General features: G+C 41.3%; 1 protein-coding gene across 2 annotated transcripts in view; it reads right to left on the bottom strand.

Annotated features, from left to right (window-relative positions):
• Positions 1–3,375: 3,375 nt before the first annotated feature.
• The window catches only part of adarb1b (adenosine deaminase RNA specific B1b), a 122,307-nt gene continuing 106,890 nt past the window's right edge, over positions 3,376–18,792 (bottom strand). For both annotated transcript variants that reach the window (XM_005450432.4, XM_003443238.5), the window contains 6 exons: positions 17,564–17,732; positions 17,256–17,407; positions 14,994–15,162; positions 10,688–10,869; positions 6,232–6,410; positions 3,376–5,510 (listed from right to left, as the gene is read on the bottom strand). In XM_005450432.4, coding sequence (XP_005450489.1) covers positions 5,334–5,510; positions 6,232–6,410; positions 10,688–10,869; positions 14,994–15,162; positions 17,256–17,407; positions 17,564–17,732 — 1,028 coding nt within the window. In that variant the 3' untranslated portion in view covers positions 3,376–5,333. The remainder of the gene's footprint in view (positions 5,511–6,231; positions 6,411–10,687; positions 10,870–14,993; positions 15,163–17,255; positions 17,408–17,563; positions 17,733–18,792) is intronic.

Genomic DNA, 18,792 nt, shown 5'->3' with positions numbered 1-18,792 from the left:
ATGAATGCTCTGGGTCTTCTTTTCATGACCATCCTGTAGAACATTCCTCACTGATGGATTGCGGTTTTCACTACCACGAAAAAGATTTTCCACTCATGACAAGATTTGTGCTCCTCGGTCCCTGTGGTGCGTTCTTCTTGAGTAAAACTCCTTTTTCGAAATCTACGAACTGTTAATTTGATAAACTACTTCTCATATCCCTCAAAAATAGTTTTGGAACATAACTTATCTTCTTTGCATGTGTGGTCAACTCTAGTCCTGAATCCACACTCACAACTGTGAATATGTTAGAATCTACAGGAAACCTCAGCACCAGTTTAAAAGGACCAGCAGCATTTGTGCAGCAACAAGTGCCCAAATTCTGTTACCAATAAGGTACTCCCACAGGGCTTAAATCTGGGAGTCTCCACCATTTGACCCTAGAACTGAAAAAGCTTCTTGGATGAGACGTGAAACGTCTTCATGCAACTTAAAGAAGTCCAGGCGCTTTTCTTTCCAAGCTCCTTAGACTTCTTTTACCAATAAGAGCTTTGCAGTTTTCAGTAAAGCATCATGACTGATATATACAGTACAGATAGCTATAGATAGATACTCGCTGGCCACTTCATTACATACACCTGTTAAACTCCTCATTGATGCAAATATCTAATTAGTCGTTCACAAACAACTCGATGCATTTAGGCATGTAGACATGGTTAATCTGCTGATAGTACACCGAGCATCAATGGGAAAGAAGTGCGATTTTAAATGTGGTATTGTGTTTGCTGGCTGGTCTGAGTGTTTGGGAAACTGTTTGGGCTTTCTGTACAACCATCTCTGGGGTCTACAGAGATGATTCTTTGAACTGATAAGAAGGCAAAATACCCACTCGTTACAACCAAGCTATGAACAAGACCACACCTGTCAGCGAAGAACACTAAACTGATGCTATAGTTCACTCAGGCTCACCAAAATGACGCCATAGAAGATTGGAAGAAGATTTCTGCTCCGATGGTAGGGTCAGAATTTGGCATAAACATGACAGCGTGAATCCATCCTGCCTTGTATCAGTAGTTCAGACGGCTGCTGATGGTGTAATGGTATAGAAAATATTTAGAAAACGCTTTGGGCCCTTGTATCAACTGATCCCCAACCAGCTGAGTATTGTTGCAGACCATGCCACTATCTTTATAACCACAGTGTATCATCTTCTGATGTCTGCTTCCAGCAGGATATCACGCCATGTCACAAAACACAGATTATCTCAAACTGGCCATCTGTGAAATTAGCATCATGGATGTGCAGGTCAACATGGACCAAAATCACTGAGGAATGTTTCCAGCAACTTGTTGAATCGATGGCATGAAGAGTGTCTGATACTAACACGGTATACAAAATGGCCAGTGAGTACGCGTCGTACTTATTTATATACACACTTGCAGAATTCCATTAAAAAGGCTTTTAAATACGCTGCCCCTGCTTCCTGGAATAATCTGCAGAAGGAGCTGAAATGATCAGAATTAGTTGGAATTAGTTTAAGTCTGTCTTAAAGGAACAAGAGAATAACTCTTTTACTCAGTGTGATTGTTTTTAATGTACTCTTAATTTGATCTGTTATTGTATATTTTACACATGTTGGTATGGGATATTGTATTTGTTTTAAATGTTATATACTTATGTGGTATATGTATTTTGACTTTTGTTGCCATGATGCCAGGTCTCTCTTGGAAATGAGATTTTTAATCTCAATGAGATTTTTACCTGGATAAATAAAGGACTAATAAAATTAAAAGTACAAAGTCTAGAAACAAAATCAACTGACTGAAAAGTGGAAAAATCTCTTTCTTCTGTTACACCCATGTGTATCACATCGACCCTGGTAGCCTTTGAAGGGCTGTCACTGTAAAATGATGCAATGACTCAAAGATCAGTTTTAACTAACTGCAGTTTTGAAGTCAGAGCTTTTAAGATGTAGTATTTTCACTTAGTAACAGTTTAGTCATAGCAAGCACAAGAAGTTAAATACTCCACGCATTCTTCATCCAACACACATGAAACACAGTTTAGACTGTGGAGTTTGTCTCTGTGTCCCAATTTGCTGCAAAGCTAAAGTGATGCTCTCGCATGATTTCACACTCACTCTCTTTCACACACACACACACACACACACACACACACACACACACAGAAATGCGATAAAAAAAGAATCCCAACCATGTGCAAAAGTAAACTAAGAACTCTTTTATTCTTTTTTGTTCACTTTATATATCTATCTTTAGCTGTTAACTCTTTTTTTTTTTTCTACACGAGTCCTTTAAAAGTTTGTCATCATGCTAGGTGCAGCTTCAGTGTTGGTAGTACATGCAAAGTTGTAGTTTTCGTCAGGGAGGGTTTCACACATTGGACAACTGCAGAAGGAGAAGAACAGAGAGCAGTGGCTCTGGAAATCAGTTAACAAACACTGACCGATCTGGAGTCACCAAACAAAAGAAACATAATAATAATAATTATAAGAAATAAATAAAAAAGAACCCCACCAATGGGTGCAGCTGCAGAAGGGTGGGGTGGAGGGGTGCACTGACCATCATTGAGGATTCACAAAGGGTTAAGCAGAAGCAGTTCAGTTCTTGCAGATAGTTTGATCCATCTAATCCATAAATGGGGACTTTTTCTTTTTTAAATATATATATACATATATATCTCTATATATATGTATAGAGAGAGAGATCATGACATCATCTGTTGACATCTTTAGTGCAGTTAAAAATGAAAACAAAATTCAACAAGCAGGCAGTCTTTAGGGGGAAATATCTATATTAAAAAATCTCAGACAGCTTTGCAGTTTAGAATAAACGAAGAACACCAACAGAAAACCGAAGGAGCAGACGGGGAGGAAAACTCGACACACTGTTAGTTTTGGCCTGACGTTACAGGAGATATTATCAGTATTGCTCGAGACTTTGGTCTGGGTCTGTTTGTCGGGGGGGCACTGGATACTTTTTAATGATTTTTTTTAAAGTTGTTTTTAACTTTAACTCTACTCTGGGAGTCCCCGCTTCCTGCTTTTTAAATACTGACTAAAAACAAACAAACAAACAAAAATACCCCAAAAAACAACCAAGTATAAGTGAAAGGTACATACATGACATCACACGTGCCAGCTGGTGGATGCCACTTTGAGCTTAGGCACTTTACAGTGCATATTTTTTTAAAACATGGGTGGCTACAATGGGGATGAAGCATGTTGACCCCGGCAGTGTTAGTGCCATGCTTTTATGGTGCCCAGTGAGTGACACAGAATCACAAATACTTACTTAGCAACAGTAACATCTTCACAATCTCAGCAACAGAGGAGGGATCAAACCATTTTGGGTTTTTTTTGTTCTTGAGGATGAATCGATTGTACAGGTCAGAAGACGTGTTGCCTTTGTTGCTCCTTATTTACACAGAACTAGTATTTTGCAGCAATAATGATCGCAGCTCACAATATACACATGATCACTGATTGACAGCTACAGATGCACTAAAGAAGCCTGACATTTGTATTTCCCACACTTTGAATCGAGCACATCATTTTTGTACAAAGTAAAAGTACATTGTTGTGCGGGTATGCAAAAAACCGGACAGTAAAGGGTCGATGCCACAATGTTAGATATTTGAAAAAGAAAAGGAAAACACTGGGGCAGAAACACACATGGACATCATCATCTTTGGTGAAAATCTGACAGGAATATGCTTAAAGACAACCTGAGCACACACATTAATTGCACACACACCCGCACATAGAAATTTCCCGCAGCTGGAAATAGGAAGTCACCGCGGGAAAACACATCCTCATTTAGAAATTGAAAACATGAGGACATTTATGCACTCGGGGTGTACAGGAGTCGAGTTAATTCACAACATGGAATATGCAGCTAACATGTTTCTTAACTGGGCGTAGAGAGGACGAGGATGAACATGACATCACACTGTGACACATTTTAGCATACGACTTCTGAGTCTTCTCATGCAGGGGTTGCATTTTACTTTGCTGTTCATCTAGGTGATTCCGCACACAATAATGTGGAGGGATTGCATCTAGTGACTTCATATACTATATGTGCTGCTACAGTACATATATACCATGTCATCTGTCAGCCATCATTGTTCCCTGCAACAAAATGACATAATTACAAGATCTGAGAGGTCCGTTAAACTATCGCTATGTGGCATTAGCCCCAGTCCTCAAATGCCTAACGGTGAAAAAAATAATTGTCCCCACCCCCCCCCGATCACAAGAAATCTAGAAAATAGAGACAAAGATTCAAAGCTGCCTGTGGAGGAAGATGCTGGCATTCATTCAACATCATTCGCCAACGGACGCACGGGGCTCCCCATCCTACGTTTTCTGCTCTGCAGGCCTCTAAGTTCAGTTTCCATGCAAAGCCATGGCTTGGATCAAGAAAAAAAATACAACGTGCAGCACCTCCCAAAGCTTCTCCCAAGACCCAGGCGAGGGGTGGGGGGGGCAGTCAACGTGACCCTCACCCCTCCCTCGCATCTGTTCAAGTATGAAATGAGAGTGACATAAAATAACTTAAAAATCATACGCACAGATGAATGAACACGACTTAAAAACAAAGGAAAGAGCGCTACGTCACACCTGCCTTATAAACTCTTTCCAGTCAGTGACTCAAACAGGGCGACAACATTTTGTAACATTTTTATCTTTAATCCAGAGGATAAGAACACGTAGTCTCAGCTAAGGAACGGACCAAATAACACACATTAAACGTTACAACTCTTATGTTTTTCTCAGTACTAGATTTACATCCTGAAGATTTATGCATAATTAAATTAAAATTTGTCATAGTCATTAATTTTAGCAAAGATATATATGTTGTTTTAGGTCCATATACATTGGTTTTAGTCAACAAAGATCCCGTTTCTAGGCTACATTCCGACCTAAATTAGCTACACTCATTGATCAACAAGACAGAACGGTATAATTTCAGCTTCCACATCTACGCCGTAAGAACATGATTTCTCTGGGAAACAAATGGGTGCGAGTTAAACGAAAAAACAAAACATGGATTCCAGTTTTACACAGAAAATAATTCAATGGAACGGAGCGTCCAGTAAAATCAAAGTAAAAAGTTAAATCAAAGACACGAGGCTGATGTCCTCTGAGGAATGAGAATGATGAGTTACGGATGGTTTGTGAAACTGTGCACGTTCATTTCCACAAATACAAAGTGCACGTGCGTGCTGACACATGGGACGGAAGTAAGTGTCTGCTTGTTAATGCGGGGGCTCTCTCGGGCCTGGGTCAGGGAAAGAGGAGGGGGTGGTTAAGGAATCCCTCGACTCCCTCAGGAGCTGAGGGTGAACTGGTCTTGCTCGATGGGCTTTTTGACCCAAGCCCCCAAGCCGGCCTTGTGGAAAGCCTTGATGAGCGCCTGCTTGGCAGAGTGGTACTCTGTGGCCGCCTGCTTTGCTTCGTGGTAGGAGCTGGGCTTCGACACCTTGATCCGCAAAATGGACGACAGCTGAGGACGCAGAGAAAGGAAAGTAAGCACCAGAATAACACGAACAAACCAAAAACAGTGAGGCATTAATCTAAAATTCCAGCACCTACCACACAAAGAAAAAGAAACTTGTTTGCACTCCTTGGAAGTCAGGCTCTGACTACGAACGTGTCTAAACATTAAATTATATTATTGGGAAAGTGGACAAAGTCAAAGAGGGCCAAAAAAGCGTTTTTCTGCCTCATCAGTGGGTGCATGATAGCAGGGAGATGTTCCCACGCACACGCCTCAGCACAGTGCAGCACACTCCACATACACAGTCATGCCAGGAAATGATGTTAATGTTAGAAAAAACGGCTCCTTGACCTGATCCTTTGGACTTGCTGTAGCCACAGACCCACCTTTCATTCTCAACATTTAAGTTGAGTCTGTTTGACACCAAAGTTGACCTTTGCTCTCTGTGCGAGGTCAATGGTGACATCACTCACGTGCAAACAATCAGAACAGGGCTTCCAAGGAATGATCTCAAAGCAGTAGCTTAGCTACGACTCCTGAGATGCCGCACTGAAGTACGTGTCGTTCAGACGTGTACATGACGCTGACTGCAGCTGACCTCAGTCTGTTTACGACTCACTGTCAGAATCACTTATGTAAGAAACTATAGTTATGTCACGTGACTCAGCACGTCTGTGCCAGTAATACAGCGAGGTGCGTGTGAACGTGCGCTCCGGCCTCGCCGTACCTTGGAGTGAAGGCGCACCCAGCGGCTGTAGAGCGCGTGTTTGCAGAGCCGTGAGGCGCGGCCCATGTCGTCCTTGCCCGTGGTTGCGTTGATCACCTCCAGGCCCTGGTCACCCACCGTCCAGTTCACACTGAAGTTTGGTGCCTTGCCTGGCTGCCTGGCTTCAGCATTACTTATACCTGCCATTAAAAACACCCAGAGTCAAAGACCGAGCGAGGCTGCAGGTTAAAACAGAGACGTTTTTATTTATAGGACCTCCGCAGAATGTAAAAATCTTTTTTTAACATTACGTCAATGCCAGAAATGGAATCATTGCACGGCACCGCTCCAGCTATTTCCCACAGCACCCAGACTTTCTATTACCTCATGTGTGGATGTATTAAACAATGAAGGAAGTACCCAAACATGGCAGTCCATCCTTCCAAAGGACAGCTGTTCCCACAGCTACAATATCTCTAAACAGGACAGTTTTTCTTCTTCTCATTTCATTTTGTCTAACTCAGTAGAGACAAACAGTAGAATCCACCTGGGGGGACTGTGAGGACAGAGCTCGCTCTCTTCTAACACACTTCAGGGCTTTGGCCTCCACTGTATCTCAAGCATAAATGGGAGATATATGGATGCCATAAATCCCTGTGTCTTCCTCTGTGTGTGTGTGTGTGTGTGTGTGTGTGTGTGTGCATTAAGCTCCTTGGTTCCATTTGGCAGCACTTGTGGCAGAAGATGATTTAAAGGGGATGAAATCCTCAGCGCTCTAACGCCACAGCACTTTCACCGCTAAAAACTCTCTAAAGCGGAAAAGGTTAATAACCTTCCACCATTATCTTCTTTACTTGCCATTTAGAGAGAAGGAGCAGGGTGAGCTAAACGTACATCCCGGCTGTGTGATATGAAGCCCCGTGTCATCCCCCAGGATCTAAAGGAAATCTCCACAGTGCCACTCATTCCACTTGTTTAATATGGAGTGCCCTATATTCATCACAGTGACCAGTGTAAGCAGTGCTTTAGCAGTGTGGTATTTTCTTGACCTTGAACTTTGCTTTAGGTGTTTGTATCAGCGCACAGCTGGGCAAGAGAGGCACGGCCAGCTGGATGTTTTGGTGGAAAACAGAGCAGCAGTACAACAACGCTGAAAATGTCAAAATTTTAATTAAACACTTGCTCGTGTTTAATGGAGCTCAAGCAGGAAAGTCAGAAAATGACTCTCAGTTTCTTTAGAAATGAATGAATGGATTTTTATTCAGTTTGAAAAATTCAGACTCAGAATATAACACCATCAGGCGGAGGCGGCTGGTGCAGAATAATCACCCACACCTCTAAACATGTCAAACTCTTTAGCTCTGCTGCTCTTTTTTAAACGAGATGTTATGTTACTCTAGCTCATGAAATTAGAGCATCACTGCCTCCTTTCCCACATGAGAGCTAATTTTATTGGTTTGCGTGTGTATTTTTTATTTATTTATTGTGTTGTGGTGTTGCTCCTTCACTTCTGCTTCTCTATACAATCTAACACATGATGACAATCCAATTTCCACAGCAAAGTGTCTTTATCCATTTTATGAGGGACTGATTTCGTTTGGTTATCCATCCACGAGCTGTTTCAGGGCACTGACGAATGATGCTGACAGCATGTTTTTAAATATCTGCGACCTGTGATGTATATTCAGAATCTGTCTCTTTTGGACTTTGTGGTGATGCTACATGTACATGGAGAAGAACAGCAGGTGTGCTTTCCGACACTTTCAAGTTAAATGTTCAGGAAAGAAAATATATGGTCTTCTGCAAAGCTCACCCAATGGGGTTTGATGATTATTATATTGTTACATCTGATGGCAAAACCAGTGAAAGGGTACATGGTAAGTATTTGGATGGATGGATAGATGACAAGATCTGTACCAATCTGTAATGGTGAAGAGAAATCTGAGCGTGAAAGTGAGGCTGACAATTTACCGGTCGATCTACGTTCTAACCCTCAGCTGTGGTCACGAGCTCTGGGTACTGGCAGAAAAACTGAGGTCGCGGACACCAGCAGTGGAAATGGAATAGAAATGGAAATTTCCTTCATTTGGTAGCTGGGCTTTCTCTTAGTGACAGGACTCTGGAGAGATTATATCTCTCGGTTGACTTGGAAACAACTTGGTGTGCCCCACCCCTCAGATGAGGTGGAAGTGATGACTGTCTGGGCCTCTCTGCTTAGACTGCTGCCTCCGGACATGAACGGTCCAAAATAACCGGATTTAAGGATTTCTGGATGGACAAGTTCCTCTTTAATATACACATTGCTAATCTCATTAGTAATCATAAAGTGAAGCTTGGTTTTTACCTTAGAAATAAATCTTACTTTACTAACTTGTAGAAAGTTGTTTTTTTTTCTGTAATTGATTATGATGACATGTTATATATGCATGCGTCCTCCTTCATCCCTACGTTTTATTACAAATGCAAAGTTTCTGACTCACCACTACGTTCTTTATCGTTTGTGGTTTGGCCGTCTGGTATATTTTGCTATATTTTTCTCTATGAAGCCACTCTAGAGCTTCCAGTCTACAGCAGGACCTTTCTTCCAGCTACACTTCTGTTAATGGCTGCGTTTGGATGTCCCTATAGTTCTGACACATCTGGGGAAAGCAACATTTTCTTCCAATGTATCCTATAATAACTTACAGTAAAACATAAACCTAAAGATGCCGTTATCTGTCAGTGATTATAAAAAGGAATGCAGGGAGGAGACTTGTAGATGTTTCTTTTACGTTAGGTGTATTTCAATACTGCGTATTTGTTTTGTATTTGTAGCACTTTTCTATTTTTGTATGGCCAGGTCTCTCTTGTAAAAGAGATTTTGATCTTTTTAGGATTTCCTGGTAAAATAAAGGTGACAATAAAATTTGATGAAAGAACCCTGAGTGCCAGTGAACGGTCTTTGCCTATTATTGTTTATTATTTATTGCTCATTAAACCCATTTGGCAACTGTCAAAATCTGTGATAGCTGTAACTCTGTAACCATAACTGGATTTTTGGCTTTTTTTTCCCTGAAACACAAAAAAAATGCAAGAAAAAGAGTGATGAATGGATTAAACAGTTGAAATCTAGTTAAAGATTCATTTTTTAAAACCAATAAATCTCTCTGTATAAATAAACATCGTCTGTAAGCTGGTGCTGGACACTGGGCATGCTCTCATAGCATTTGCCAAATATATGAGTTACGTAACAATGTTAGTAGCGACTGTGGTTCACTGTCTGAAGTAAGAAACTTGTTTGTGTGTCTTTTGTCTACCTCTGTCTAAAATTAAAGACCCAGTGTTTCAAAAAGAGCCCACTGCTGTCACTGGAAACTGCATTTATGTGGAAAGAAGGAGCGTCTATGACAGCTGCTGCGGCTAAAGGCTTTGTGCAGATGAGTTACTGAAATCGTACTTTAGAATCAGTTTTAGTAACAAGGAAAGAATTTCTCTCTTAGCACATAAACAGAGCGCGATGATGAGTTCAAGGACGTTGAAAAGATGGTGCAGAAGGAAAAACACAAACTTGTAAGAGTTGGCCAAACTTCTGCAAAATGAAACAGCTGGGAATGAACAAATGCAGGGATACCGACGGGTTCGCCCTCATGCAATAAAGAGGATGTGTGCCTTATCACAAAAACACAAAATGACGGTTATTTCACTAACTCCCCTATACGAGGTATTTTGTAGAGGGTACAGCAGCAGGAACTCTCCACATTTCCACCTTTTTTCTCAAAATTAACAATGCATGTTTTTTCTTAATGTGGCCCTAATATTCCTTTATAAGCTTCAAAGCAACTGTAAATAAGCAGGGCTGGAGCTTGGCGAACAAACATTTCCATAATAATTTATGACTTCTTGCAAATGTCTTTACATACAATATTTTAAATGAAAAACAATATTAAGTGGAAAAAGTGGAGCAGAAATGCAAATGGAAAGCAGACTCATCTTTCCTCAAACACAGCATTGTCTTACAAAAAACAACCAAAAGACAAAGACTGCATGCTCTGCATCTAAAAATAGAAAGTTGAAAAGAGAGAGAGGGAGAGAAGAAAACACTCCAGGAGTCCTGGTCTATATGGCCTTTTTAAAAGGTCAAGCCAATGCTGAAAATTTACACAAAATGATAAAGCTATTCAAATTCCACAGGAACTAGGTAAATGTCAGCTCAGATCCAACAAAAGGAGAAAAGCAATAACTGTCTTCCTGTTCCTGTGGGACTGACTGACCAGCGGGGTGAATTAATGTGTTTACTGCTTAGGATTAAAATCTTCCTCTGTGATATTTAGACAGCTGCAGGTCGATTGGCAAAGATTAACACAGTGATCCGCTCAACCCGTGAAATCGTGAACACGATGACTGATCTATAATGGCAGAGATCTGCAGAAGGAAACTTGATGATGCACTTTTCTTACTTTCCCACCTCATCTACATCAAAGGAGGCGAGAGCTCTTACCGCTGAGAAGAGGCCTGTTGAGGGTGAACTGCTGGGGCAGGTCTTCGATATCTGCGATGCGCTGGTACATGGCCCTGGAGAGGTGGTCAGCATGGTAAAGGCTGCCCAGGATGATGCTGGAGAAGTAGATTGGCTCTGTGAAGTAGCTCATCAAGGAGCCCTGGATGCCCACCACGTTCCACCTGCAGAGAGAAAAGCACACGAGCTTCACAACAACTTCAACGTATCACTGAGGCAGTTTTAGGATTTCAGTGTGCAGGCAGGACATCCTCAATAACTGTAAAGCTCACAGGCTGATTGGAATTCACACAAAAACAGAGTTAATACTGCATATTAGTACGTAAACACTGAGTCCTATCTGACGTCCTACTGCTATCTACAGTGTGAGGTATCCAATTCCATTTTCCCCAAACTTCTGTTTATTTCCATGCTGTGCCATTAGCCATCTTTCCCCAGTCACTCTCCTATTTACATGCTCTGTGAAGCAGTGCCTGCCCTCCTCGCAGAAAGACAAATACATAAGAAGACAGAGAGCCAGAGAGAGTTAGAGAAACGAAGGGTGGGTAGATGGAGAAAGAGTCAGTAAAGGTGTGAGGGCTAAGAAAAAGCGAGAGCGAGAAAAATGAAGAAAAATAACAGATATGGGAAATGTTCGAGAAAGGTGGTGCTGAAGGCTGCTAGCATCTTATACAGTGCATTTTATATACTGTCAACAAATCCCATCGAAAGCTCAAAACCCAGCGATGACCTGCTTTCCAGACCGTGCACGTGGCATTCAGCTCCAATCTCACCGAATCCAAAGATATACATCTGTAACATTTGAAATGTTTAATCAAAGAAAAAGGCTCTTTCCACTGACAGGTTACTTATGCTTTCAGTCACTGCTCGGGTAGGTTTGATGAGGTCTAATGCTCCAAAACTATTTGGTAATGTTGAAGCAGCTAAGCAACTGGTTTGGCTTTTTGCCCTCAAAATATTCCTGTTAAGGTTTAAGCACTAAAACTATTTAGATGAATGAAAAGCTCATTTTTAAGACTGAGAAATTCTGCCAGAAAATTTCAATCCAGTACTAAACAACACTGGTGTCCATGTTTCAGTCACACCAGAGGAAAATCAGGGAGGAAACCTCGCTACTAGGAATTTGGTGATTGCCCAGTCACTATATTTAATTAGTTGGTGAACAGTGACTGATAGCAAATAGTTGCATGCAACACCCTCAACCTCTGGACTCGACTGCACAGTGCAACCTGGTGGGAGGCAACCTATCTCCAAACAGAAAGATTGGTGATGGTTTGTAAATAACTGCAAACCATAATCTGTAATCCGATTTTAAACAGAGACAGATTACTAATGCACTGAACCGGTCTGCAGACAGGACTTGTGTGCAACATGTCAGATCCATGAGATTCTGAACGAAAGCTTTTAAGGTGAAATTGTGTATATGTACACGACAGCAGCTTTGCAACAAACGGCAACAGAGTTGAAATTTACACGTATTTATTACAGTTAATCTCTGTAACTGCCAGCTTGACCAAATTCAGTGTCAAACTTATATCACACTGACTGTCTTATCGCCATTTTATTGCTGTCCTGATGCATCAAAGTCACTCTGCAGATGGCTGAGAGTGGTTGCAGACCTGGTCTCAGTTTTCAAAGCAAACATTTCAAAGCTAATGAAAGTTGATTGCACACAGTCACAATAATTTTGTCAACATAATTTTATTTGTGTTGTGCTCTCCAGCAGCAAAAAACACCTTTAATGTATCTTCTAGAGTCCAGTCGAGTTCACTAACAGGATGTTTGTGAGATGAGGCGTAGCAGTAATTACTCCAAATAATATGATAATAAGGGTGGGACCAATACACTGTCTATATTTATACTCAGAACAAAGCATCTATACTGTGATAGTGTTGCAGGAACGCCATCATTATTTCATCATTACATTAGTTACAATGATGTGTCTCGTGATACTTAAGAGGTTTGTGACAACACAGCTACAAGGCACAAAAAACCCTAATAAACAATAATGCATATGAAGTGTTGGTTACAAAAGTGATACTGCAACTTAATTGGACAACTCCATCACTGGTGATGGAGTTCCTGTTGCATTCGCTGATGTTGAGAGAAAAACAGTGAGTATCACTACCCTTTGTCTTTAGGAGAACATTACAAAATGAGGGTTGGCTAGCTCTTCTCATTCTCCCTTTTACTTCAGGCAGACTGTTTGAGAGTCTGTGAAATTACCAACGTGAACCCAAAACAATCAAGAGTAATATGCACACATGCAAAAGACCGCAGGCTACGCAGAGGGTCCATTGTTTCCGTATGCAATATTCTGTGCGCGCGTTTGTGAGAAGGCGTGTGTGGAACGGCGGGAGGGCAAAATAAAATATCTAAATTCACTGTAGCTGCGAGCAGTAAAGCACTCCTTCACACATTCAGCCCAGTCAAACAGCTTTATAATATTCTGTGCCATACACAAACTGCTGCAACACACACACACACGCTGTGTCATCACAGCAACACGGTGACACATATACACCTGTATACCCTCTGAAGGACACACATACACACCGGGTAAAAAGCCACAACAATCAAGCGAGCTCACACATTCTGAGTTATGTTCTGAGAGGCATTCAATTTCATTCCTGTCAAACATCACTGTATTTCTTTATCGCTTTTTTTCCTCCCCCCCAATACCGTGCTTTGTGCGTCTACACACACAGATTGTACCCACTCAAATGAGAACAGGGTCAGAATAGGTCAGAAAGCACACGTGATGAGCTGTTACAGCAATAACAAAAGAAAAGAGGAAAATTGAGGGAACAATTTGCCTTTATGCTAATGAACTCATTCAAAGGACAGACACGAGGCAGAGAATGGCTCGTTCATAATGACGCCGTGTAATCAGAGGAAAATGAGAGGAGCGAAAACAATGTGTAACGAGGGAGCACTGGGGGCACGGGGCAAAGCCTGCCCGTCAGTAGTTGCACTGAACAGCAGCCCTGTTGCTAACTATCACTCACACAGGGACAGAGGCAGGTGGGTGGAGGATTTCTGACACGGCTAATAGTCGTGTCACGAGGAGGTCGCGCGGCAAGTCGTGCATAATAGTTTCTCACAGTGGAAGAAAGATACTCATACCTTAATTGCTTACATGCATTTTTTTCTGCTTCTTGATTTCAGCACTGATCTGTAACTCGTGTCAACTTTAAAGTATTTAGTCAGACTTAAAAATATACAACTTCCACCTTATTTTGCCCTCTACTGACTTGGATCCCTCCACGATGGACCACCACATAAAATCTAAATCACACAGTGAAAGGGCAGCTCACATAGTGCAAACAGCATTTGCCAGTCAGTAGACATGTCCCTCGTCAAATACACACTCAGCATTCAATCACTCGGTCCATTCGGGCAAAATATTATGATCCTGGGCACAGAAAGCGAGAGGAGGAGGGCTCAGGAGAGGAGTTATGGAGAAGTTTCACCGTTCATCACAAGAGAGGCAGAGTGTCGCCTTGAACATGGACACAGACTAAAGACGCTATGATGTGTCTGCAAAGATGGCCCCGGGGGCAGTATATCAATTTAGCTGTCCCTGACACCCCCGAAGGCTTGAAATGGCGTGGTGGATGGACAAAGCAAAGATAAAGCGCTGTACAGTCGATTGTAGCGGTGGAAAATAAAACACATGAAAAGAGTCTCATGGAACAGGCTGACTGAAGCTGAAGCATGACGTGTTGCTTTATGTAGCCTTCGTTAAACTAAAGGTTTCTAATAACACACAGAAAGCAATTCAATCATCATATCGGTCTAAGAATGGGAGAAAACCCAACGGGTAATACAAAGCCTACAGGAGCATGACTCTATTGATACTGACATTTCTGTCAATATGTCCACGATGTATGGAACTGTTTCTATAAATATAATTCATCATCTTTAGTGGAATCACACATACTGTACAACAGGAGACCTGTAGGTATGTACGGACATGCAGAAACATCTGTTTTACATTTCTGATGGTGCTGACTTGAACCTTCAGCTTCCAGCCTCCTCCATGCCAGAAACCAGTGTAATACTACTGATTCATCTTTGCTCTAAAATTTACACAAATAGAAGTTAACATATTTAATTGTGACAAAAAAAAAAACTTCTTTAAAGTGTACTTTGATATTTTGGTTATATTTATATTGTTTTATCTGTTTTATTTGTGAAAGGCTCCTCGATTTGTACTTTGTACTTAGGAACAGAGTTTCTGAATATTTCTAAGGACGACAACTGAACTCAATTTATCCCAAAATACCTCGCAATCTTGTCACTGCAGGACATGGTGAGTAATCGCTCCCCTTGAAGAACACCGTCCCAGGTCTGGATGGTGTTGCTGGACCTTACAGGGATGGTGCCCTCCCCGGACTCGATTTTGGTCCTCAGCTGACCCCGTGCTTTCCGGTTAGGATGTCTGTCTCCTTGGTCTGGGTGGCACATCGCAGCAGAAGCACATAAAGGAAGAGAGGAGTACACGTACAGTATGAGTTTCATTTACTCTTAGTTTTCTGTGGCACTCATTTGATGTTTGGAATGTTAAATCTGTTGGTGATACAGTGAATGTTGGTTTGATCAGGAAACATTAAAGAAAGTGAATGTGTGGGTGAATCTGTTTCTTGGTGTCATTCTACTTTTCTTCAGTTAAAAAGCAGGAAAAATGAGGAAACGCTGTTGAGTGGGAACCTGTTGCAATAGCTCTCTTTTGCTTTGAATTTCTTTTATTTTCATGATTTAATGCAAACTTTTCCTTTATTGAGTCTTGTCAAGTTTTGCAAGCCTACTTGTGGTTTTTTCCACATATTAGACTCTTGTTAATGTATATCTCCACCAGCTGTTTGCACTGATCATCCCATGGCCCACGGTGAGGCCTGAAATCCCAGATGAGCTACCGAGGCAACGACTGGGCTCCAGAACAGTTTCAGCGATGATCATGGGGAATGTGAGGTGTTTGGACAATAAGATGAACAACTTGGTGAGTAGACCCAGGGGAACACTGTGGGTGTAGTCTGATGTGCTTCACGGTCTGCTGTAGTGAGATGTTGCCTCGCTCACACGTCCTGGACCACAGTATGAACATTCCTGGCTCCAGGACTTTTTGGGAGGACAGAGAGATTAATCTGAGCCGTGAAAAGAAACGATGGCACTAGTTGTTACTGACAATTGGTTTAATCCCAGATGTGTTACTGGTGGATCGACTCAGCCATAGCAGGCATTTATAGAAAATATGAATAAATGAATAAATTAAATCTGTTTTTTGTGTGTTAACCTAAAAGTTTTGACATTTTCAGGAACATGAAAAACTTTCCTCCATCAGCTGATGTAGCGCTTATCCAACTGACTGTGGCTGTGATAGGATGTGGATAATTAATGAATTCAAGCCGTCCTCTACACATACAACTGGTTTGTCTAAAACTGGTTAGAGCTCCACTCCCACAGTGACTGATACAGAAAATCTTTACCACAGTTTTTAGATTTACTGAATCACCGTTTTTTGCTTTTTTGCATTTGCTATTTAACCGAGTTCCATCTTTAGTGTAACATTGAACTTTTTAAGCTACTTTCTTCTTCTGTGATTTTAAATGTATTTTATTGAACAAAGTTTTGCATGCTTTTGGCAGCTTTATTCATCCCATCCTTTGGGATGAATAAAGCATTTGCCTGTTTACACTCTTAAAGTGTGAGTCAAGGTTTTGACTTTGGCACTTTTGTCTGTTCTGGTTGTGTTTTTGTGAAAAAAGTTGTCCATAAAACTTCACATGCCAAAAAAATTACTTTCCCCATTTCTATGCTAATATATACAAAAATCTGTTTTGGCTGAAATCTGTTACACCACTGATCCACCGTATGTATTAAATTCAGTGTTTTTGCACTGCAGCTTAAAAAAGCTGCATCCTTGGCATGTACATTAATTTTTTATTCAGCTGTAGAGTTTTTTGTGAGCACTTAATGGTGGACAGACTTTCTAATTGAGAATTCACACATACAATTGTGAAAACTTAAGTATATAATGGACAGTATAGTAAACAGGAGTGATTTTTGGCACAGTCAGTTATTCTACCGGCAGTAAAAACGGCTCCCACCCAGCGTGACCCATTATTTATTATTATGTTATCAAAGTTTTGTGCTGTTCCACCAGCAGGCGCCATCTATTCAGTGACTAATTGAATGTGGCTGTTTTTTATTCAGCCTGCCATGTGCAACGGAAGGCTCTCTGACAGGAGTAAGAGGGAGGTTAATCAGACAGACAGTGTGGGTGTGCTGGGCGGCAGAAAGACTGATAGCAGCAGACAGAGAATGACAAAAAGCTATAATTACTACTGCCTTGTTTAAATGTGTCTGTAATGTGTATTTGGACAGTGGAGTAAAATTCTAATTAATTGAAATGAAGCACGAGAGAAAAACCTACAAATTAAATTAAATTAAAAAAAAACAAAACCTGTTGTCAACACTGAATACTAAGCTGGACGAGACTAAACTAAAAGCACGTGAGAGCCGAGCTGGAGACGTGAGCGCCGCGTACCTTCCACTCCGGCCTCGTGTGGAGAGAAAATCCTGGCATCTCCACAGGGAGAGGTGCTGATGTAGAGGTGGAACTGAACGTTATCCTTTAACCTGTAGCCTCCCTTGTCGCACAGCACAAATATTGATTTGTGGTAGTCCTCCTTGTTGTTGCTATAACCACGGATCAATGAGAAATTGAAACAGAGGCAGACAAATGTCACAAAACCTGTATTTAAAACGGACATTCAAAGTCTAAAAGAACGACAGAGAGCTGCAGGATTTAATTAGATTATCAAAAAAATAAACAAATTGACACCATCCACTGACCTGAGGAAGAACTCCAGCTGAGTGTAGAGGTACCTGATGAGCGAGCGTCGGGCAATTATCTCAGCGTGGCAGTCATTGAGTGCCAGGCCGCGGTCACTCATGTACTCACCGTTGATGCATTTGGTTCCCGTGGAGACACAAATGACCTGTGCTTCCTTCACATCTGTGCCTGTTTGGAGGACAGAGCCGTATTAGGACTCGTGCTCCTAATGCAAACACTATAAATTCTGTTCTTATGCCCTTGAGAACTCACACTGCAAACATCTACACATTAGCTTATAAGTTGTTACTGTAGCAACCACATGATGAGCTTAATTAGGTTTAATGTCCTTGTCACTGTGTTTATGCTATAGGCAAAGTGACGGCATGGAAAGACGTGTAACTGAAGCAGTAATTGGTGGGGAATTGTAGTTTGAGAGTGAGGCAGAAAGGATCGTGTAGTCAGGATAACACGTCAACGTGGTGCGGCATGCGAAAAGCTGAGAATCCCAGCTGTGCATGAAAACGGCAGAGCAGTGATGCAATCACGAACAACTTGGCTTTCCAGTATTTCCAGTGTTTGCTATCTTAACTTCACTGTCTCCAAATATCTCTCAAAACTATGTCTAAAAAATGGGTTAGTTTATCGAACTGTTTCTGACGCATGAAATAAAAAGTGCCCCAAATCCTCATGAAGCCTGTCGAGAAAGAGGGGAACCCCCCTCTGCTGAGCAGCTACGCACCCCTGGGGATGATGCTGAACCTTTCTGTCTTTGGCCTGTGGCAATAACGATGTGTGAACTGCGTTTGATCGACGGTTTCTTGTAAACCTGGTGGAGTTTTTTTTATTAGAAGTTAAATCATTTCTTAATGTGCTACAAGTGACTACTTCTGCACCTGCGCCATTACTAAACCGTAATAATTCAAAGAATGGACACAAGTAAGAAATTCATAGAAAATAAAAAGATGGATACATGAATTTTTTTGCATGTTAATCTTTTGAAATTTGAAGAAACATAAAACATAAAAAATGTTGGACTTGAGCCTGGTTTTCATACCCTGTTTCACAAATTCAGCTATGGGATAAGATTCCCATTTCTTTTGAATCAAGGCTACCAGAATTCAGCCTCTTTTAGCTGTTTTTGCTGTCTGTCACCTTGAGTGAATTATCTACCTAATACAGCTGCTAAACGTTCCGCAGTGTTTCAGGGACTGTGTCTGCTTTCTTCCTGGTACTGAATAACTCATGG

The sequence above is a fragment of the Oreochromis niloticus genome, linkage group LG16 (assembly GCF_001858045.2).
Source record: "Oreochromis niloticus isolate F11D_XX linkage group LG16, O_niloticus_UMD_NMBU, whole genome shotgun sequence".
Taxonomy (NCBI): Eukaryota; Metazoa; Chordata; class Actinopteri; order Cichliformes; family Cichlidae; genus Oreochromis; species Oreochromis niloticus.
This window is presented reverse-complemented; position numbering and strand designations above follow the sequence as displayed.